The sequence below is a fragment of the Stegodyphus dumicola genome, chromosome 5 (genome assembly GCF_044657685.1).
Source record: "Stegodyphus dumicola isolate Sdum_Otavi_A_Nest chromosome 5, ASM4465768v1".
Classification (NCBI taxonomy): Eukaryota; Metazoa; Arthropoda; class Arachnida; order Araneae; family Eresidae; genus Stegodyphus; species Stegodyphus dumicola.
This window is the reverse complement of record NC_140772.1, coordinates 224,611,672-224,636,188: the sequence shown is the minus strand read 5'-3', so window position 1 is coordinate 224,636,188 and position 24,517 is coordinate 224,611,672. Positions and strand designations below refer to the sequence as shown.

General features: G+C 33.5%; 1 protein-coding gene across 1 annotated transcript in view; it reads right to left on the bottom strand.

The window, feature by feature from the left end:
- Positions 1-215: 215 nt before the first annotated feature.
- The window catches only part of LOC118186293 (uncharacterized), a 51,141-nt gene continuing 26,839 nt past the window's right edge, over positions 216-24,517 (bottom strand). Inside the window, exons 7-14 of the mRNA XM_085817730.1 lie at positions 20,618-20,761; positions 13,411-13,521; positions 12,068-12,510; positions 11,050-11,141; positions 10,789-10,959; positions 6,938-7,007; positions 4,979-5,267; positions 216-1,536 (exon numbers count right to left, since the gene is read on the bottom strand). Coding sequence (XP_085673856.1) covers positions 828-1,536; positions 4,979-5,267; positions 6,938-7,007; positions 10,789-10,959; positions 11,050-11,141; positions 12,068-12,510; positions 13,411-13,521; positions 20,618-20,761 — 2,029 coding nt within the window. The 3' untranslated portion in view covers positions 216-827. The remainder of the gene's footprint in view (positions 1,537-4,978; positions 5,268-6,937; positions 7,008-10,788; positions 10,960-11,049; positions 11,142-12,067; positions 12,511-13,410; positions 13,522-20,617; positions 20,762-24,517) is intronic.

Below are 24,517 nucleotides of genomic sequence, written 5' to 3'. Positions count from 1 at the left end.
ATATGAATTATCGTACTTTTTAAACTTACACACAGCTTTGTTTTTGTCATAAAAACAATGCAATCAATGTTTTATTACATTTTCCTGTTTTAATATGACAGACGCTGACATGTGCATGTGTACCCAAATCACAAAAATATTTTATTCCTTAAAACTGGGCAGTAAAAAAATTAAACTTATTAACAATATTTATTGTATAAATCAAAAATAAGAAGTCTGGCAAAACTATATCTATATTTATTACACAAATTTTACAGCATATTTAGTTATTGTATTACATCAGTTAGGAAATCGGGAAAGTACTATAAATTTATAGAACTTTTCCGAAAGTACTTTAAAATTTCTTTTAATATGAAAATGTAACTTGTACATGAAAATATATTGAAGCAATCTCAAGGAAATTTCTTCGGCAAGCAACAGATTGTGAAATATTGCCAATACTTAGAATATTCCTATTTATAAAATAATAAAGTGTTTTGCTATTACAGTTCAACCCTTATTAAATAAAAGCATGTATTGAATACTTTAGAAACACAGAAAGGAAAAAGATGCAAAAACTGCAACCACAAAACAATTTATCATTACGTATTTTAGCAATTATTATTCTTAGTGAAATACTAAAATACATTAATATTCATAATAACTCTATTAACATGGTATATACCAAAATTTCTTGTAGCATTCAAGTTTTCCAGTGTCTATTAATACGAGCTTCTCTATGTAACTTGTAATATTGGAAAATATATACATCTGTACTAGATTAAATTTAAGGATAGAACAAAAAATTTCAGTATAAACCACAAACTGATGAGGCTGCCAGCTGGCAACTATTTTTCAAGTTCAAGCAAAGAAGCACCAAATTCAGCATCAAGTTTGGCACCAATACCAGCGGAAAGATCCAATCCAGCTTCAAGGTCAGCACTAATACCAGCGGAAAGATCCAATCCGGCTTCGAGGTCAGCACCAATACCAGCGGAAATGTCCAATCCAGCTTCAAGGTCAGCACGCACATCAGCTCCAAATCCAGCATCGATATCAACTCCAAATCCAGCACCGATATCAGCACCAAATCCAGCACTGATATCAGCGGAAAATCCAGCTTCGATATCAGTTTCAGCTTCGAAATCCGTTTCAATTTCGAAGTCAGCTTCAATTCCTACTCCAACTGACACTCCGGCATCAACCGCAGCTGACGCACCAACATGAGCTCCAACACCTGCATGAACACCAACAGAAATGCCGTCATGAATGTCAATGAGAGTAAGAGACCAGCTGTCATCGGATCGAATCAGAGAGACTCCTTCGATTGAAGCTGATGAGTCGACCAAAGAAGAATCGAGGAATGTAACTCCCAATGGGATAACGCTGACATCAATCACGGAGGATTCGGAAATACTGATACTACTTTCGCTGCTCCAACTGAAACTGTCCGATGCAGCGATGATACTGTCACTGTGACTGCTGCAGCTACTGCTACTGCTACTACTGCTGCTACTGCTGCTACTGCTGAGGCTGACGTCAACTCCAACACCCAAACTAAAAGGGAAAACATTTTGGTAAGGAATTATGGAGTGCTATGATTGTAACTGCTTGAATATAAAAAACAATTTGAAATGCTTTACTGAAAAAATTTTAAAAATTAAGCGTAATAAAAATACATAATAGTTATCTCGTTTCAGATTAACCAAGGACAGAGCAGAAATGACAGCATTTCTACATCTGATCTTTTCGCTAATGCTAATGACGTGCCAGCTTTTGCTAAATGATTCTAAATGTACTCGCTTTTATAAATATTGCAGGGAGTTTTAAAAAAATATTTAATACCTAATCAACAGGATTACATGTACATAAATGAAACCTTTTTTATTAAATTAGAAATTCGTGTTGCGCACACACTCAAAGAAGCGCTATTCGCAAACAACCAGTCGATGCACGCGCTTGTCCCCTTATACATTGTGAATCAAATTTGCACAGTTTAGGCTACATTTCAGTATTTTACATACTAGTGATTTCGGTAATTGTTATTTTCTTCAAAATATTGCTTTGAGCGTTCAGAGTTCCATCTGACAGCATTCAGGTCTGTGCCTTCACCTAAAAGTAATCCTTCCCATAAAAGAAATACTGGCTCTTATATAAATATCCCTTTTCCGTATGTTGTATAGCAGATATCGAGTGTTTTTTCCCCTCTATGTATAAGTACGTCGAGAATCAGTGAACTCATCAGGGAATAGAACAGGCGTCCAATAATTTTCAGTCTAGTTTAGATGACTACGTGCTCCATACAAACACTCTATTTGGTTGCATGAGGTAAGCGGGATACACAATGCCAGTCTTCAAGCAAACAGACTTCTTTCTTTCAGCTTTCATCGTGGCTGTTGTGACTCCTTTGTGGTTGATACTGCCCTTCCTATAGAATAAATAGACGCGGGTCTAAGCTGAGATGCGATGGCAGTCCTGTTGCGACATGCCTTAAGTCGCACATACCAGTCATCTCCAAAAATAATAAATCTTGACTACCTTCGGTAGGTCTTCGAAAGGCCGAACCAGGCGACAGATATTGGTTCTACAACCGACTTACCATGTAACGGTCGACATTTAGCTCTATTGCAACATCAAACTGTCGCTGACCTGGTTCTAATCATTTTGTGGCTCTATAACTCAATTCTGCTGGCAAATGTCACCTAGAACTCATTTTCATACTTTGGCGATCTCTAAATTGTTTGATATATCATCTTTCATTGAATAACGATTCCCTCTTAAACAGATAGTTTTGATCTGTATCGTATTCATGTAAAACGATGGCAGCGCCACTCTTTTTCATAATGCTACTCGATGTAGCTTTCTTTTATTTGTGACATATCCAAATATGACCTCGAACTGCTTCAGCCGATTTATCGCAATTTTTCCCGTTTCCTGCTTGACGTTTTGGTAATAAGTGTAATAAAGATTTATTCTTTGCCATTAATTTGCTGTAAGTAGATCTTATCAAATACTGCAATGGAATAGTTGCGTAAGAGATGCTCATTATTTCTTAAAAATTTATTTCATGTGAAAATACTATACCTGGTAATAAAATACCTCATAAAAATTTGTTTCTCTATGAAAATACTATACCCGGTAATAAAATGCCTCATAAAATTTGTTTCAATGCAGAAATACTGTACCTGGTAATAAAATACCTCATAAGAAGCTTTAATAAGCAAAAGTCACAATTAATTACCTCAGAATCATCTAAAACTGGTCCTCATTAAATTGTTTGCTGTGGATAAATAGGTGTAGAACTCTAACAGCAATTTTCAAGCCCAAGTGGTTTTATTTTCTTGGCTCTCTAAAATCTGGTTCTTGATAGTAAAAACTAAATATCATATTTGGATACAGCAGTGTGAAACTATAAGGAACACCCAAAATGTTGCAGGAAGTAAAAAAAAAATATTATTAAATAAAGAATAATGTTATAAATTAATGCTGAGATTCTAAACATGATATGAGTTTTCAAAACGCCTGCGTATCACAATAAAACTTAGTTACAGTAGACAGTTTGTGTATTAGATAAGGCATAATGATCCCTGAGATTTCAGTGTACCACTACATCGTAACGAAAAATCATAGAATGTCAAATTTAATAGCAGAAAAAGATAAATTTTCATAGCGTCTCATTCCTTATAAGTTGCCTATTTGTACCCCTTCGCAAAACAGTACTTTGAATTACTATTCTATAATTCACTTTGGTAATAACATTCGCTTAAGCTTCACCTAGGTAATGTGAATGATAATCATGATAATATAATTTTCAATTCTCTAAAATCTGCGGAGAAATGGGACTCAAACACATGGTCCATAACATTACTCCCAAAGAAGAAATCCTCTTGTGATAATTATGGTGACTGAGGCTTCAGGCGAGACATGGTCGGTCAAAGACAGTTTAAAATCCAATACACTTTGCTAGGTATCTTCTGATTGAGATCGGTACTGAACCTTAAAAAACGCAGAAGAAACTTATTTAGTTGTCTGAGATTTAATTGAGTTTAACAAGTACCTTAGTACGAATGTCTTTCAGAAGAACCAAACAAAGGTGGCACGAGTTTTGGCCGAATTGAAATACATTTACCTTGTCAGGACACATCAATTATTTGTCAAGCTGTTTGTCAAAATCCTGTAATAAAATTTTACAAATTTCTTTTTCCATTCTTATTACCTATGCTACTCTATTCCTTTGAATTACGATATAATAGTGCACTAAAATCTGGAACACCATTCGGTCTCATCAAATATAACTCAAATACGTTCATAATCTCTGTTACGTAATTTACCATAGAATTTCAGTTAATCAGTGGGAATACGTCTTAAGTATACAACTTTAGACTATGTAATATCTAACCGAAAGTAAATATATTTTTCATGCATCAGTTCAAGTATAACACCTGTTCATAAAACTAGTATAGGTCCAAATGCAACTTAGGTAATAATCTACGAAAATTTTAACTATTTAAAATTCGCTAAGAGAAGAAAATGAGAAATTTGTCAAATAGCATGTGACTAGAGTACGACTACTGACAGCCATTCAAAGAAAATTTAATTTAAAGCACTTATATCGATCGAGTTAGACGAAGCAGCAGTCTTACGTTTGGCATAGATTTTAATTAAAACTCTATTGATTTTAATAGTGAACAAATACAAACCCCTCTTCGTCAAGAGCAAAGAAGGGAGGACACACGGAACAAAGGAGACTGGATGTGCTGATTTTTTAATAGAACTTGTTTTTATACCAAAAACAAAAGAGCGAAGCGAACGCGAAGATAGCGAATCTGTCCGCGGAAATAGTAAAGGAGCATGAAAAATGACATGAATTACTATTTTAATAGCTATAATTAAAAGAATGTTAATAAAACTTAGGAGTTTTGAATTAAAATCTACACCAAACACCGGGTTGTTGCTTTGCCTAATTTTTTGTCTGTTTTTTCTAGTTTTAAGCACTTACATATCTGCAGAAACACCCAAGATATCGGAAGATGAGAACGAATACGAAGAAAATGAATAGCTACTGTCCTCAAACCATTGGCTTCCATCACCCACTCCTGCGCCTATGTGGTGTATTAGATGGTTATCTTTGTAATCGAAAGGACAAACCAAGTAATAGTCAGAATGAGGACCAACGTTAATTCCGCCTGTTCTATCACCATGACGTCTGTAATCGGATTCATAACGATAGAAGTAATAATTTTGTGATACAACCATTGATCTCACAATATCGTCTACTTTGCCAGCACCTGAAAAAAGATATGAACATCATTAAAACACATACGACAAAGAATAAAAAATTGGCCATCATCTTTTACTTCTAAGGTTTATCCTAAGTTTTTAACAGATATCTTTAATTAAAGTTACTTTCCTATCCCTTCTAATTTCAGCTAACAAATTTCCGGCCAGAGTGTGTTTTTAGAATGGCGGTTAAATGCAAATGAAGGAAGAGCAGTACTTAAGTTGAGGTTCCACTGAGCCTGAGATTCTGACTAGCGAGCGTTTGCCTTTTGGCTACACTCTCTCTAAGCCTTTTAGCTCTACGCTCGGCCGTATTTAAGGTCCTTGATAGCTTCGCTGTTTAGTTAACATTTAGGGGCCAACTCCTGTAGAATTTTGATAGCTTCGGCTATATCTTTTTAAGTAAGCATTACTTAGGTTTTGTTTCTCAGTATTCTTGAGTTCAAGCCCCAGTGGAGGCTTTTGTGTACCTCCTGAGAAAGGGCTATCTGTAAAACTTTACTTTGAGCAATAAAGGGTAATTAACCCTTCTTGAGTTTACGTTTCTGTTTCCTGAGCTAAAGCGATTATTCGCTTACCAGTTCTCAGGGTTCCACACACTTAGCTGTAAATTAAAGGTTGTAACCTTATTCACTAATTGCTCAAAATGAATTGAAAACACATCTTTCATGTTCCCTGTAATCATATTATGTTCAAAGCATGTCCCTCAGTGGAGTCCTTCTATCTTCATGAATTGCATATAAGCAGAACCTCTGCTACCTCCCTACTTATGCATGAATGTGTTGTTAATACTCCGATAGAGCGCCCTTAGAGACTTCCCGGGAGGTGTTAGTATCTCCAGATATCTACAGACGTGGGATAAAATATCTGCTTATCCCTGTTAGACATCAGGAATCCCCGTCTTTTCATTACCTCTCACCTGTCCGTCAGCGCTTTAGTTGGAATAAATGTAACTGACCTTTATGTTAGCTGTAACCGTAATCCCACATTTATTGCTTTCCATTAATTTCGAGAAACAGAAAGTACTACAACTATTTCGCGTGGCCAGTTCCGAAGAGAGAGCATCTGCTCTCCAGACGGCATGGGTGTTTAATTGTCCATCTCTTTATGTAAGATGACAGAGCTAGTTATATCTAGACTCAACAGATGGCACCACATTACAGTGACTTTTTACGATGTCTTGCTTTGCTCCGCCCTGTTTGGTTTGTGGCCCCTCCTTCTCCAGCTTCCTCCGATGTCTCTTCAGAGATTTTCCCACGTCCGGAATTTTATACTTCATGTGCCTTCGGGATTTAATTCAAGAACCAACAAAGTTGTATCCTGGAATAGTTCTGTATATTAAAGTAGCTATGTTCTAATCTAATCTACTGTCAGTTGCTTAGTCACTGTTGTTACAAGTTGTTTAGTTCCGCGTGAACCGATATCCGACTTAGCTTTCTCTTTAGATGCACTTTGTATTGTGTTGTATTTAACGTTTTTAGTAGTTTGAAGTATAACTACTGATTGTACTGCGTGACGTTGTTAACACTTGTACGAATTTCTCTGAGGAGAATTCTAGTGTTCTAATATATTTCTTTTGATAAGAATAAATTTTATTACCCTATTATCGGACCTTTGCATTCAAAAACAATAAGCTAAAGTCTTTCTGTGTCTATTAATAAAAGTAAAGGTGACCTACCCATAAAAGTCATTGTTCTGTCAAACTCTTTACGAAGTATCTGAAGAACTCGTTGGGCTCCATTTTTACCCTGCAAGAAATGGAGAATTGATTAATTTCATAGCATTATATTTACGAATCTTGAAAATGTGCTTTTTTAAATAAAGAAGTAACATCACTATTTCCTTCAATGGAATGCTTTAAGCCTATTTATATTATTTCTCTGCTAAACGTTTAATAATCTTTTCACGTCATAATGCTGAAAATTTTTGTTACTGCAATAATAGAAACCTGAACAACTTTAAAGAAAATAATATTATTTACATAGGAAGTTGAAATATAGCTCCAGTGAAAGAAATATACATGAAATATCTTGAGGAAATACAAACGTAATGTTTGAGCAAGTGATTTTTATCTGGTTATTACGATACCTGTGTTATCACAAAAAAATAAGTGCTGCGGATAATTATTATTTTTAATTTGTGCGAAACCTTTGAGCACAATTATGATGTACAGTTCCTTTGTGATCCTCAATACAGGTAATATCTGACACTTCACGTGGCATTAAATGAATAAAAGGAAAGGAAAATTCAATAAAGCAAGAGGATGCTGGTGCCAGTGTAAGTAATGTAAACAGCGACTGTAATTCTCTCCATTGGGATTTACATGTAAGGTTATTAATGTCCAAAAACAATTATTGTGTTTGCTTTTCATGAATATTTTGGCCGCAGATAGCATGAAATCCAATCAATTAAAACGACGTCTTGAAAACGGACGTGCAGACAACGATGGCAAGATAAGAGAATTTCTCTAAAGAAAATTAGAAATTTAAATAAACAACAGAAAAATGCTTTCAAAGACCATGTCTTTAACATCAAAGGCATTGCTTGCATCGTATAAGATTTCTTATAGAATTGCTTATATTTACTGTAAGAATATTCAATATATTCTTATAGAAAAGGAAAAAAAAAAAAAAACATTTAATACGAGAAAATGGTGCTACCTGCGGCTATTGACACGATAGCTATAATGTTCGGCTAATCTTATGCTGGTCAACTTAGAATGATTCCACTTGTAGGTAAGACGGTGGGAAGACAAATTTCCAATATATCTGAAGATCTCTGCGATCAATGAATAGAATAAGAAGAACCATTTTATTTTGCTTTGCAAGGGGATGAAGCTACAGATGTACTTAAAGATGCAGACTTGATTATGTAACTGATTGAAATTGTAGAAACTGATGTTAGAGAAGCTTTGCTACTCTGTAAGCCTATTGAACACAATACTGCAGACAGCGAAGTTTGTAATATTATTGATAAATCTTTTAATGAAAATGACATTCTGTGGAAGAATTGTTTTGGGCTATGCACAGATGGTGCTCTATCGATGGAAACAGACAAATCGCTGTTCGAAAGGTGGTTTTTGTACAATTTCGACACGTTGTATGAATGACAATCACGTCAAAAGATATGGGCGAAGATCTACAAAGAGTAATCAGAGTTGTAAATTTTATTAAAAATAGCCCATTAGTAGAAAGGCTATTCGAAAAATTGCGTGATGGCATGGATGCAAAATAAAGAGCACTTCTATGTTATTGTGAGGCATGTTGTTTTTCTCGTTCCAAAGCACTTCGAAGGGTGTTTGAGCTAAAAGAAGAGTTTCTGACTAATATTAATAGACATGAAACAAACTTGTTTTATGACACAAAATTTCCTTGAGAAACTTTCGTATTTAGTAGATATTTTTCAAAAACTCAGTACTTTAAATAAATCAATATAAGAGCCTCAATTTCAAGCTCTGATGCAGAAAGACAAGATTAGTGCATTTATGAAAAATTAATTGAAACTCTGGAAGGTAAGTTTGACAAATAAAACTTTGACATATTTCTAAAATTTAAAATCACCTATCCTGAAGATGAAATAGAAGAAAAAACGTTCTTGTTAATACTCCCTTGACCAGTTTATGAAAATAATTCTCGTTTTACTTTAAAGTTCCTGACATGTCGAAATACAAATGGATAAGAAACCCGTTTATAACTGAAAAATACGATGATTTTGGCCTTCGAACAGCAAAGCTAAAAATGATAATTTACTTATGTTGTGACAGCACATTAAAGCAGATGTTTCCAGGAGAAAGTAATATTGTTACGTTTTGGTTACGAGTAGAAAAATGTTTTCTTACTTAACAAGCAAAGCCTTTGAAATTTTATCGCCATTTGTAACTTATGTAAATTACATCTTACTTATGTAAAACTATTTTCTCTGCTGTAGCTGTTTTAAAGACCATGTATCGATCTCGTTTAGTGACTGAAAAGGAAATTAGAACATCGATATCTTCAATGATGCCAATTATTATTACTTATACTAGTTATTATTACTTAATAATAAATAAATATTTTTATGTATATTAACATATAATATGGTATATATTTGGTAGTTTATTAAATTAATTTCAATATCAGAAAAGTATTTATGAAATTAGATTGTTACGAATATTGAGTGGGGGCAACAATTGTTTTTGTAAAAAGGAGGGCGGAGGTATGGAAAGGCTGGAAACCTGACATAATAGAATAATGATACGAATGATTTGCATCCTTATGCAGATTCATCCATACATGAATACGTCCAGCTACTTGAAACATAAAAGGATTTTGCATTTCATGACTAAAAGGTTGTAAGTGTTCTAAGTTTACGAAGAAGACTTCCATAGAAAGCTAATTTCTCGGAAAGAAAAGCGGATAGGTCAGGCTCAGGCTTGTTTCCGAATAGAGTTTAGTTTAGTTTAGTTTACGAGTGTGTTGCAACCCTCCTGGCCGATAGCAATCGGCCTCATGGTTAACGCAGCACACCCGACGCAGACAAACAAAAATACAGTTAAAAGATAAAAACAAAAAATTAAAGCACAGATTAAATACATTAACACAGATTGTATATCTTTAAAAATACACTCACACAATACAAAGTAAGGAAAATCATAAGCATAATTGACTAGAAAACAAAAAATAATTAAGACGACACATGACTCACTCACCTAACACATAAACTCGTAAATAAAAGGAAAACTAAAATATTTAAGGTCCTATTCCTATGATAGTCTTATTTGCATTCACAATCTTCATAATTTCTGCTGCATAGCTACTCAAGAAGTTTCTTTTTTCAGTTACATTCTGTTCATTTATTTTTCCAAATCTCGTCCTCACACTCTCGGTCAGTTTACATTCTTCCATGAAATGAGCTGCATTTCCGTACTTCCCACAAGTCAAGCATTGATCACTGACCTGGAGATTAAAACATTTTAAATAGGCCGGGAATCTATCATGATCCGTGATAACTTGAATAGTATCTATATTATTAAATAGATCCATTTTTCTTTATATGGTCAAAAATTTCAAGTAACCCTTTTTTTTTATTTGAATCATTTCATTCCCGAGCCCATTTCTCAGTTATACTTGCTTTCGTTTTCCTCAAGGTAATTCTTCTGTAATCATTAATATCGTCATAAATATCACCCTCTCCCAGGGCTGCCTCTTTAGCTAGCATATCCGCCCTCTCATTCCCGGTAAAACCAATATGTGCCTTGACCCAATGAAAATATATACCATTTTTCTCTCTTATTTTGTTATAAATGTTTTTTTTTATATCCAAAAGAAGTCTATTGCTTGGTTCCGGATTCGCCAAGCCTTGTAGGGCCGAGAGAGCATCAGAATAAATATGTACAGTAAAGTACTGTTTCAGATTTTTACCAAAGAGAGTAACGAAATCTCTGTAAGTCAGCATATCTGCTGCTAATCAAAGCGTCTAGGTAACTTTAAAAACAGATATCAACATTGACTACCTCCAATAAGAAACATTTTAGTTGATCGTTGTACTTACACTATGCAAAGATCCCCAAGCAATAGGTCGACCGATGAAAACACCATCTGCCCCTATTGCAACTGCTTTGAAGATGTCGGTACCGAAACGAACTCCACCATCCAAGTAGATTTCGATGTGGTCAAATTCGTGATGATCCAGAGCTTCCACGACTTCAGCAAGCGCTTCGATCTTCAAATAAAGAAAACATATTATATTACGTATTTTGTACAAAGGAAAGTTTTCAAATAAAAATTGAATAATACTATCAAAAGTATTTACCGTTGCAGGTGTTTCGTCAAGGCGCCTTCCACCATTGTTAGAAACGATGATGGCATTTGCACCGTTTCTCACTGCTTCTCTTGCATCACAGCCTGAATTAAATAAAAGCATGTGAAGTGAACCGTGAAAAAAGAAAACTTATAAAATAAAATAAATAATCATCTTCTTTCTTAAAAGTTTTCATCGAAGTTTATGAAAAGAAATTGACTCTTGGTTTTAAATGAGTCAGAGCACTTTGCAGCCTCAGTAGGAAACAAAGTCGAAATAGTCAAAGTCGAATTCTTTCCCGAAATAGCAAAAATAAGGAAAATAAAATAATGGAATTTCAGTTTGCTTCTTCGGGTTTCAAATTTAATAGCAGATGGTTGAATATTCTGAATATCCTCTAATTAGTGAGTATATTTTTCAGAACAGGCTGCAGTTATTACGAACTCGATCTTATTTTTATCTGAATTTTACTGAATTATGTATAGAATAAAAATAATTTTATCTTATTTTAAAAATTGCTTGAATTATAGCAATTTTATTAGTTAGAAATCATTACTGCATATCTTAGAAATTAAGTTTAAAAATGCACTAGTAATTTGAACAAATAAATGAATTGATTTACATGAACTTTTTAAATATTGCAACAAAACTTGTTATTTTTTTATTTTTAAATAATTAAAAATGCTTTTAATTTGATACAAAAGTCTCTCTAATTTTTCTCAAAACCACATGATGTTTACACAGAACTATAGTTTATTTTGCTTATATTATCATGGGTGTTTTGTAATGATGATAATTACTTGCACTGGAAATAAAAGCTCCTGTACAACCTCATAACAATCAAAAAGCTCATGTGTGTATAGAGATATAACATTTATGAGTCTGGAGTATAATATTTTAGACAAAATCGTATTTTTTATATCAAATAATATGATGTAATATTTCATTAATTATTTTTCTTAATTACGGCTATATTAAAAAGTCTTGGTATATATCACGCTTTTGAAATAATTTTTAGAAACAAAAGTACCTGTAAGAATTCCCTTCGCAACTAGAGGTAAATCGGTAAGGTCTCGAATGTGTTTGAAGTCTTTCCACTGTGCATCGGGATCTACAAGATATTCAAAATACTCCTCAAACTTGTAACTGCCAATACAGAAAGAAAATTTTGTTCTGTCCTCTCCGAGGAGGTGTCCCTTGATGTCACCCAGGTGATCTTTATGCCCGAAGCCAAGAGGAAAACTACCAGGCCAGTCTTCGAAGTAGGAGTCAGTCCTTCCGTCCCAGAACTGAGTGTCGTCGACGACTTCGACATCTCCGTCACCCAGTAAATCATCAGGTAGACCTTCATTCACGGCTATATTCAAAGCTGCGTCTACACCAGCATTTGCCTGTGCATCTTTAACATCGGCAGATATTCCCAGATCGGTGTCTAGTTCCTGAAGCGCGTCGCCAAAATCCAAACCACGTTTCCTGATTGAACAAGAAACAGTATCCTTGTTAATGATACACATTTTGATAATACACTATCAGTATTTTGAAAACAAAGTTCCATATTTTAAACGCTATGGATTTAAGATGAATTATTTATAATTAAATAATTAATTATTAGGGATCCAAATTCGTAATTTTTTAAGTAAAATATGCCGAAGGTTTTCTAAACAGGAGTTGTCTGTATATATACATTTTTAAACAAAATATGCATTTTGTCATGTAAACTTTCAATTTTGTGCACCGAAAAATCCGCCGTCTTGTACGCTGACCGAATTATTCGTTGTTGCATAGATATTCAAATTCTAATTGTAAAAATTGTTTTTCAACTGTATTTGGTGTTTCATAATATGTGTATTTTGTGTGAATAAAGGATTCATTTTTTTAGAATCGATTGTAAAATGGTTTTAGAATGGATTCAGAAGAGTTTTTTTTTTTTTTTTTTTTTTTTTTTTTTTTTTTTGTCACGTCTGTACGTGTACGTAAATATTTAGAGTGCCCCAAAAGCTGCACAGACACTATACATTTACAGACATCTATGCCATCTCCAGGACTCGAACACTTCGGTACGGCAGTCAGGGTCGCTAACCACTATCCCCTTTCACAATGCCTGCTAATGGCTAATAGGTATATGATAACAGTTTATTAACAACAAAATTACCTAACATCACATCATAGCAATAAATCTATTATAGTGAATACAACATAATTGAATGAATAAGTAATATAAGCGCATGTTTAATACTTCAGCTCGTACTTTAAATTTGTCTCTGTAAAGGTTTGATTCTAATAGTTAATAAGTAAATAATATTGCATTAAACAGAAGTACAGACAATACACATTGTTGAGTAAAAAAAATGAAATATGCATTATTTTACTTACTTTCTCACGTTTAAAAGTCCATCTAAATCAAACTGTTCCGAGCCTAAAATATCCTCATCAACATCTAGGTTAAGTCCTGCCAAGCCTATACCATCAAAACCCGCGTCACCACTGAAATATTAAAACAAATATTTCACATAAGGAATTTTAAAAAAAAATTTTAAAGTCTTGCAACTATAATCATTTCATATATTTGTAACTTTGAATCATCAGAACTTTGTGGAGCTAAAATAGATTCCAAAAATTAATTTACATTTTTAAAAATATGACCATCTTAAATAAATTATTTATTCTCAAGTATCATACTTTTTATTTCAACTAAACAGAAATTTATTTTTAAACATTGGGTATTTCCGTTCAACATTAAATTATATTCCTGTGCAAAAGAAGATAAGAATATAATGCCCATAGTAACTACCCATAATATCTGCAATGCTTATCATTTTCTTGGTAATTGAATCTACTTTTGTCAATATTATCACAGATTTTTCTACTGCCTCAGAAAGGCAATTTTCCGAGTTTATATAAAATAAACTACTAGTTTCCCCGCTATTCCTTTTCTTTACTAACTAGATTTCCTGCTTTTATTTGATATTTCGCAGTAAAATGCTTCCAGCATCACTGAGAATATCAAGAAACATTCCATTTTATTTTACATTTGTATATACCTTTTCAATTGGCTTTCTTTGCAGAAATACGTGCACTCCAGGTGTATTTGTTATAAGCATAAATCAAATCATAACTGCGTTTAGAAGAAAACGTATTTAGTATATAGTCTATTGGAATATATATTGAAATACGGCGTCAGAATTGTAATAGATATCTCATTATATAAATATCATGAAATATTATCCCCTCCTCCCTTTCAAACTCACAGGCAATAACTTTACGCGCAATCCTGACTCCTGCATACGGTTATTAAATGCAGTTGCTGTACGGTAAAAGTACGGTAAAAGTTTACTGTGTCCCTTTCAGCAAGAGAGTGGCTTCAATTTCACGATACATTGTAAATGCACTCATTTAAATGAGTGAATGCATTTACAATGCAGTGTGAAACTACATGCTTTTAAAATGCATAATAAATATTAATAGCTAAAGCTGGTAATTAAAATTAAATTAACTTTAAACATTAAATTAATTGTTCTTATGATGACATAATTTAAATACACATTTCGTTCTCAAGTTAAAATAATTATATCAGTGAGTACAATTAAAAGGTTTTACTATAAATTCTCATAAATTAATAAATTTTCGACCGAATGCAATGCACTACTTGTTAAAATTAGAAGCAATGTTCTCAACTTCGCTGGAAATGCGATTTAATGGTTTTAATTGCAAGGTTTTTAATGATTTCAAGGAAGAATATGCTTGAAATCATTGAAAGCCTAGCCAGAAATTCATAGATTACGTTTTAAGTCATGAATTAAAAAATTCACTTCCGTCGATTTCGTTTAAACATTTAAATCGTAACATTTAAATCTTTAATCTCCAGGTTAAGAAAGATAAAGTTTATAAAAGCTTAAAAGTATTTAAAAGAGTCTCTTAGAACCTATTGAATTAGATCATTTTAATGAAAATTGCCAAGGTTCATTTAAGATTACAATCCATAGCCTCTTAAAGATACCGTGCCCGATTTGCAAATAACAAAAATATATATAAAAACAAGTGCAAGAAAGAAGATTAAGATCTTTTATTTTAGGTATTGAAAACGAAAAATATTTTCGCGATAAAAAACATCAGTAAAAAAGAAATTTCTTTTATCATTGCCAAAATTCAGTGGGCAAGGTAATTTGTTCATATTCTTAAAAATTTCTTCTTTAATACACCAGACATCAGAATCTTTTACTTTTGCTTACATATTAAATTTAATTTAACCTCATCAAGGTTTTAAAATGCAACTTCCTACCACAGTAAACTTCACAATGCTATTCAGTTACGTAATCGATTAGAAGTTTTCTAATATAAATTAATTTACAAATAATAAAATTTTATAGTTTCAGTTATTTCCAGTATTTATTATTACTACAACTCAAAATTAAATCTGCGTAACATTCTGTAAACCTGAATTTTAAAAGAGCTGGACAGTTAAATCCACATAACAACATAGGTACAAAAAAGACCTTCGGTACTGCTGCTGTTGTTTTTTATAGAACCATCTTTAGATAATCGTTTGTTCCTAGCATGCGCTTTCTCTCCTATCTTTAGAGACGCACCACAGATCCTGGACTAACTTAAAATCCAAATAACCTATTCCCTGATTCAAGATTTAACTGATTTTAAAGGAACGAAACCGTGAAGAAATTGAAAGATCTCGACAAAGACCGGATCTTTCTACGTACGAAGAACAACGAAAGCAGAAAATTACAATAAAAAAAAATGAAATAAAAATTTTAAAAATGTGAAAGCTTTCAGATTTTACATTACGCCCAAAGAGGCGTTTTATTAACATTTTCTGTGTTACCTTTATTTATTAAATATCATGATCTTCGCATTTAAACCATACAATTCAGTTCAACAGCAATATCACAAAATAATTTTTAAATGAGCATATCTTTAGAATTTCCGATACACAGTCTCGCGCGTTGGAGACATTATGTTTTTTTTTTTTTTTTTTTTTTTTTTTTTTTTTTTTCCCCGCACACTTTTGCCATAGCTCGCTTTGAAATTATTGAACTTGTTAATAAAAAATTCGTTAAAATCTTACAAAATATGAAATCGATAATAAAACTAATTCCAAATTCTAAATTAGGGCCTTCAGATGCCCATATTCGGAGGCGGATTACGTTATTCAAACTTAGATGGCTCTAGGTACCGTTGATTTAGCACAATGCAAAAAACATACATACATTTATGCATATTCTTCATTGTTTAATTTCCTTAAATATAGCACAGGGCGATCATATTTGGTGTCAACAATTTGAAAAGTGAAACATTTAAAGTTACATTAAAGTTTAATTTAAAGTTTTCAACGCAAAATTCCAAAACGAAATTAATAGCCCTTCTGGGCTAACGTCCTTTGGGATAAAATTTTGCTTGATAGCTTGTGTAATCTCTTTGTACGTTACATAAATATCAAAATATCTTAAAACATCGCCCCCCTCCAAAAAATTAAAAATTTGTTTCTTGCTCTTTGTGTATGACTTTTTGCGAGCTCTTCCATTGGCTGAGAAATGGTTTTTCTTTCTGTACTCCCGTTATAAAACTTAAATGTAAGACTTAAAGGCCACTCTCCATCTATAAATCTCCTTCCACCGGTTAAAGCTGTCCATAAAAGCCGTTACTTCGTCAGAATTGTACCCAGCTTGGGATTTTCTGACTCTTTTACAGTACAAGCAGAAGTCGTGCACAATTCACCAAGATATTAATTGAACATTTCTTTGTTAGTTTTCAGGAATATACCATACCGCTATCTAATGATAAAATCATGCAGCATTCAATTGCATCTTGAAATACTATGTTCAAGAAATTAAGGCGATATAGTAAAAGTACGTAATTTTGATATAAAGTATCAGGGGCATTTTGGCGTTAAAATCAAGAAAATACCTTTTCTTCATAGCAGTTTTGCGAAATCTAGAATTGCTTAACGAAACCCCGTCGGGGTAAGAGGTCTAAGATTAGTGGGTTAATCGCTGCTAAAGTCAGGTTCAATTGGAACAGAAACGTTTGTTAATCTAGCCATGCAACGGTTTCAAGAGCTAGATATACTTAACGCTTAAATATACTGTCTCTAAACTTTAAAAGTAAAAAGAGTTCTAGATTTACATCATAATGCTTACCCTGATCTTTGTACCGATATTTGCTTTCAATAAAATCCAAAGATTCTACATTACTAATTAAATGGGTTTCATTCCAAGCATAAAAGCACCTGTTTTTCATAATGTTCATGAAAACTGCGTAAGAGCTCACATTTTTTTTTTTTTTTTTCCACAGAAGTTTGATTGGATTGTATTATTTGATTACAGAACGCACTGTCAGGTTACCGGCTTACGGAAATGAGGCTTTAATAGAGGACTTTTTAAGAAACAAAACTGGTCCATGTTTATACTAAAAATGAGGAATTTTCTACAGTAAGCCCTTTCCATAAGCAAAAATATAACACAGAATTTGGCGAGTATTTGGCGACTTTAGGTACACTACAAGTATTTGGCGACTTTAGAATTTAATATTTACAAGTATTTGGCGACTTTAGAATTTATTTGGCGACTACAAGTATTTGGCGACTTTAAAATTAACATAAAAGAGAAATAGAGAGAATGAATTTTTTATATACAGAAATCATGTTTCCTCTTTTTGTTGACTTAAGAAGGTAGAAAATACCTTGGTTTCGCGAGCAAGATGTAAAGTAACTTTTGTATAAATTTGATTTGGATACAATAATAACATACCCCGATTGCGAATCATACCTCTAAATAGCTGCCACCATTGGTTGAAATCCGAAAACTATCATGTGAATATGGAACTGGTGGTTCCAAAAAGGGTAGATAAAGCGATATAGGGCTAACAATCCTAGACTCTTGAAGAGCTTAGATAACGGTCATCGTAAGCAAATGACCTATATGAACCAGTCACACTCTATAGAACAGTCTATACACCAGTATAGTCACATTCTATAGAACAAGAAATGCACTCTGTAATAAGACAAAAAATGTCGCCAGAGACACGAGCTATTTTTCCGATGATCATTGCTTTGCCTACCTTTTAACGACATAACTTTGTGGTTTTAGTGATGCCCTGAATGACTGACATGAACGCGTGAATGGCATGATATCGTCTTTTCAGAGAAATCAGGCTTCTGCATGCAATATTACGATTGAGATGCACCCTAAGACGCTACAGCAGGAAACCGCTTGTTGGAAAGTTGCCTTCTATATCGTCATACCAATGCAGCATCGTTTATGGTACAGGATACAAGTGGACGTAAGATCCATTTCTGTCTGGTATGTCTTCTCGAAGCATATGTGAATAAAGCGGGCGCAGCCCGCGCAAAACCGATTAACACCGGTAGTTCGGTCCAACTATCGATATCGGCGTACGGGCTGGCTCCATAGGTGTTTTCTTGATCTTACGCATGTTATCGTTTATGCAGTATCTCCTCCATGAATATGTTAACAAAGCGGGCGCAGCCCGCGCAAGAAAGCTGAACACTGGTAGTTCGGTCCAACTTAGAAATCCTGGCGAGCAGGCTGGCTGCAGGGGTGTTTTCGTCATTTTCCGCATGTGTCGGCCGATTAGCGGCTGAGTTGTAAAGACACTGAACACTGGTAGTTCGGTCCAACTTTCGAATCCAAGCGAGCAGGCAGGCTATACGGGTGTTTTTGTGATTTTACGCATGTGTATCGTGTATGCAGTGTCTTCTGGATGCATAAATGAATAAAGCGGGCGCAGCCTGCGCAAGAAAGCTGAACACTGGTAGTTCGCTCCAACTTACGAGTCCTGGCGAGCAGGCTGTCTGCATGGGTGTTTTCGCGATTTTCCGCATGTGTATCGTGTATGCAGTGTCTTCTGGATGAATATGTGAATAAAGCGGGCGCAGCCCGCTCAAAACCGATTAACACCGGTAGTTCGGTCCAGCTATCGATATCGGCGTACGGGCTGGCTCCATAGGTATTTTCTTGATCTTACGCATGTTATCGTTTATGCAGTATCTCTTCCATGAATATGTTAACAAAGCGGGCGCAGCCCGCGCAAGAAAGCTGAACACTGGTAGTTCGGTCCAACTTACAAGTCCTGGCGAGCAGGCTGGTTGCAGGGGTGTTTTCGTCATTATCCGCATGTGTATCATATATGCAGTGTCTTCTGGATGTATATGTGATCTTGATCATCGGTCTTGAGCGCAGCCCGCTCAAGACCGATGAACACTGGTAATTCGGTCCGACTTTAGATCCCGGGGAACGGGCTGGCTGAATGGGTGTTTACATGATTTTCCGCATGTGTAAGGTGTATGCAGTACCGTATGGATGCATACGGGAATAAACCGGTTAAAATCGCCGGAAACTGGTAGTTCGGTCCAACTTTCGAATGTACACGAATTTTAACATGGAAATTCTTTTAAAAACGAACAATGATAAGCGGGCTTCAGCCCGCTCAGCTGGCGGGCTTGCCCGCTAGTACATACTAAGATCTGTAGATGATAATTTCATAGAACCACCTTGCAAATAGACAATGCGTAACCAGCATCTCATTCAACGTCTGATATTTCCTCAGCATGAGGGATGTTTCGATTCTGTCTTGATCAGTTCATTCACTAGAACTTTCCCCGTTTTCCTGTTTTACATATTGGGTATATGACGTAATATGCACTAGCATAACAAAGACTACTAGCAACTACAAAAGAAGAAATCTCAAAACGAATTCCAACTGCCTGTAAAATGTCATGCAAAGCCTCTTCCACTCTATACTTCACCATACAACAGCAGATTCTCACGGAGGCCATTTTCGATACTAATCGTACCAAACTCTATTTAAATAACTAATTTAAATTAATATTTATAACAGGAGAAATTTGTAAAATAAACTGAAATATATCAACAGCCCTTATTTGGTAATATAACTTAATATTTCAAATGAACTCCCGAAGAGGCGTGTCTGGGCCCTAAAGGAGATGCCACCTCTATAGATAGATGGTAACACTGGTAAACCCGTTTAGCAAATGCTAGCCACCATGTATTCCCGTCCTCCATCACTTGCATTTATAAAATGAACTTAGTTTTGTAACATCTGTTGTGCTTTTTGATACTGCAATTTTAATCGCAATGTACTATAGCTATTTATTAAAGGAATCTTTTGTGATCATCAAATTTTCCCCTAAGTACTATAAATAACACTTTTTACTATATTAAATAAATTTTTATTCCATAAAAATGCTATTTCTTTTCTTTACAAAGGTATGTAAAAGTGATGTAGGTAAAAGAGCTAATACATTTTTTGGGAGAAAAGAAGTTTGCTAAAAAGAACTAAATCATGAAAAATAAGCAAAGAAAGTTTCGGAAAAGTAAATGTTTTACAGTCGAAACAGGTTATTTTTTACACTAAATGAGAAAATGTGAAACATAACAGAAAATTTATTAAAATTATTCAGCACTGTAGTTACATATGCCCCAGTCTCCAAAGTTTGCATTGTTTCTTAATTTCCGATAATCGAACAGATACAGTTTTTAATAAAATAATAAATTTTAATTTTAAAACAAGAAATAACAAGCATACTCACAATGCTTCGGTTTCTGCATCCGGATTTTTCTTATGTGTTTTTGTCTTTTTCACCGTAGTTTGGAATTCAACTGATTCAGGTGCGTCAGCAAACTCAAAATTAGGAAGTTCAATGTTGACGTCATGATCTTCAATGTTAGGAACCCTAATAAATTAGATCCTATATTAAATATTTTATAAACTTCATTTAACTGAAAGTTTTACCTCTTAGTAAAAGCTAAAGATTTTCATAATTCTCAAATGAAAGTGTTAAAAGATGTTTCTTCATAAATTAGACTTTATCCCAACGCGCGATTTTCTTTTCCTTTAAATTATATTACTTTTGGAGTTGAAAAGAAGGATTTTTGCTTTTACTCCATTTTTGGCTGATATATTAGTTAATGCAGTATTCGCATTTTTTTTTCTTATGATAGTCCTACGCAATTCCAAAATTTAATCTTTTTTTTTTTTATTTAAGATAAGATAAACAGCAAGTTATAAAATATGTAAATTAAAAATGTTTTTTAAATATTTTTAAAAGTTAAGTTTAAAAACGCTTTAAAACGTTCAAATTTTAAAACATTTCCGCTGATTCTTCCGATTTTAGCCTAATGCCAGTAAAATGGCATAAATTTAGCACAGCTGGAATATGAATCGTGCAGATCCATCAAAAATTCCACTTCAGCATTTTAATAACACATACTGCTGTATTAGAAAGATTTATAGAGAAGTCGCATGAAATGCAGTAAATTTGCATCACTTGAATTTGGTTCTCAGATGTTATAGCCACTTTCTGCCGAAGAAAAGTTAAAGATTTATCGCCAAAACAGCGTAGTTTATATTGTTATGCAAATGAACTTAAAATATTTTTGACCATCCTCGCCGTTGTAACATTTCGAATACATAGCACCTGATTGAGCTTCTTTGATTAGAAACTCCCCCTTATCTTATCCTTATGCTCACCATTTGGAATATTTTTCACTCTTTGACCCCCCCACTGCTTCTTTTATCAAGATGATTCTACCAGGTGAACCTTTACAGACAATTCAAGTTATCCAGAACGATTCGGCAGACAATCTGTAACGAATACGAAAAGTGGCATTGCACTGATGTTTTCATTAATGACAGAAGCGTTAGAAAAGTAGGTGCATTCCAATGGATGTGCCTTCAAAAGTAATTAGGTAATATTCTTTATTATTTCAAATAAACTACTACAACTTCAAAACATGGGCGTATTTACTCTTACATGCATAATATGCATGATGCGCCTATTTAAAAACATCAAAATTGGATTTTTAGAATGAGACTTAATGACTCACACATACAAATAGTAGGTATGATTAAATAGAAACTGTAAAATTTCCTTATTCTGCAACAATGCTGAACTAAAATCTAGCAAGAAATCTTTCCAATAAATTTGCTTCCCTTTTGAAATAAAAATACTACCCATAACTGCATTCTAATCAAAAAAATATTTTTTGTCATTCAAAAAAAAATTTTAAATGAAATGAACATCTGTAATTTGAAACTTATATGTAGATAGAGGTTTTTATTATTTTCATTACTTTTCACATTTTGGTGCAGAAAAAGTGTATAAGAGGAGACATCGAATGAAATTCTGTATCCGAGATCCATGGCGTTAGGAACGTCTTTTATTAACCAATCCCTCTAACCGACAAGGCCGTATATATACGGCCTAGAATATTTTTGTAATATCTGTAAGAATGTATATATACGGCTTAGAATATCTTTGTGATATCTGTAAGAACGTACATATACGGTCTGGAATATTTTTGTGATATCTGTAAGAACGTATATATACGTGCATATTAAAATATACCGAAGAAATTAAGGCAATATATTAAAAGTACACAAATCTAGGAATAAAATAGGCCAGGAGAATTTTTACATTAAACCCAGAAAATAATTTTTTCTCATAGCAGTTTTGAGAAATGTTTGCTTTCGTAGCAAAAACCCTGGCCGGTCAGAGGGTTAACTATGTGTATTTATGAGATAAATATTAGATTTGTTAAATAAATGTACCTCCTCATTACTTAGAACACAACATGGACTATTCCCCCAAATTTAACCTCCGTACTAGGCGGGAGGCGGAAATCCTATAAAAAGCCAGCTTGGAGATCTAGTAAAAGTTCATTTGCTGCCGACCAGTTCCACAATTACCGGATCTCTTACCCACCTTTGAACTGCTTAACTAGGGTCACTACTTCCAAGAACCAGAGACTACAATGGGATGCTCAATATAAGCCTGAAGATTTGATTGGTCGTTTGATGCCCGGCAGTATTACGCCAGCTATTCCTCGCTGAGGAAAGGTTCTAGGCATGGAGGTAGGAAAGGGAGGAGGGGCCAACCCGCGCTAAAAGTGAACCACTGCTTTGAAGCTTGGATCACCAGATGGGGTGTTCTTTGTTTACATTCAGAAGCTCGCTTGACAAGATTCTGATAGTATTTCGACACCCGACAGTTCCATAGAAATCGAAAAAGGGACACTTTCGCATGAAAGAAACATTCATAGTGTGATGGATAATAGCAATTTGTATAGTTTAGTGACATTTACGCAAAAATCACATCTTGGTTATTTTTCGATAACTAACAACAGCGATTTTGATTATGAATTTGTTTCATAAAATTATAAGCTGTTGCACTACAAAAATATAGATTTTAAGAAAAATGTTATGCTTAAGGAATGAAAAATACCTTACGGTACATTTAAAATTGTATACGTCTTTCGATACCCTTGATAGAGTATTCGATACTTTTATTTTATTTTCCAAACGTCAAAATGTTTTAAATAAAACAAATTTTTTTCACATCCATATATTATTGTAACATGTACCTTTTAAAATTTTTTAGAGGAGAGGCTTTACTGCTGCTCATTTTAAACCCATCGTTTTAATTTTATATATCTGAAAAATAATCACTTTGGGCTTACACGTTTTATAAATATAAAATTATGTATGTTAAAATATTTGTAATCAGGCACATAGGTCAGATTAAGTTTTTATTAAATAGAGTAATGCATGCAAGGGCTATCTGTCTAAAGAGAGAGATGCCATCGTGGAGGAATTTTGAAGAAAAACTGACCTTTGAGTGGGTATTAAAAATAATACTTATAATTTTCATTCAAATTATATTCATATATATTTTTTATGTAAAACTTTCGGGTGTATGCTAAATTAGTGTAACTTACTTTACACGAAAAATATAGTGAATGCACAGAAATTAAAGATTTGCACATGCCGGAAATGAAAAATAGGAAATATGTATGGGTATTTATGCATGTGCTTGCAAAAAGCATGTATCTGCCTTTGACAAAATACTTAAATATTCATTAAATTATTTATAAATGTATTAGAAATGAAGAATTTATTCACTTATAAACAACTGTGAAAGTACTGTGAAGAAATCTACTTATTAAATGTATCTAATTTATAATGATTATAAATGTTATCTAAATATATAATAACCTTAATATTGAATTGTAAACATAAATTGAAATCATGTTGACAAATACGTTATAAAACTATTTAAGCAAGAATTGTTCGTATTGGAAAGCAATCTGTTAAATGGCATTGTAAAGCAAATGCTATGAGATGCGCACTTAAGAACGTAATAAAGAGTTTTGGAATATGTATTGTTGAAATGAAGGGTAAAAAAAAAATCTGATAAGTATAATTAAAAGAATTATTCCCCTTACATTTTATAATAACTCAGTTACAAGTTTTAAATAATACTTAAAAAAAAATTATTTTATTCCCTTTCAGAAATGTTCAGAGAAAGTCAAGTACTATTTAATACCTATTTAATATTTAAAATGAACCGAATAGAGCATTAATTATAAATTGACTTACATTTTTCTATTTAAAAGATGCCTCAGAAGCCAAAAAATCATGTCATATTTAA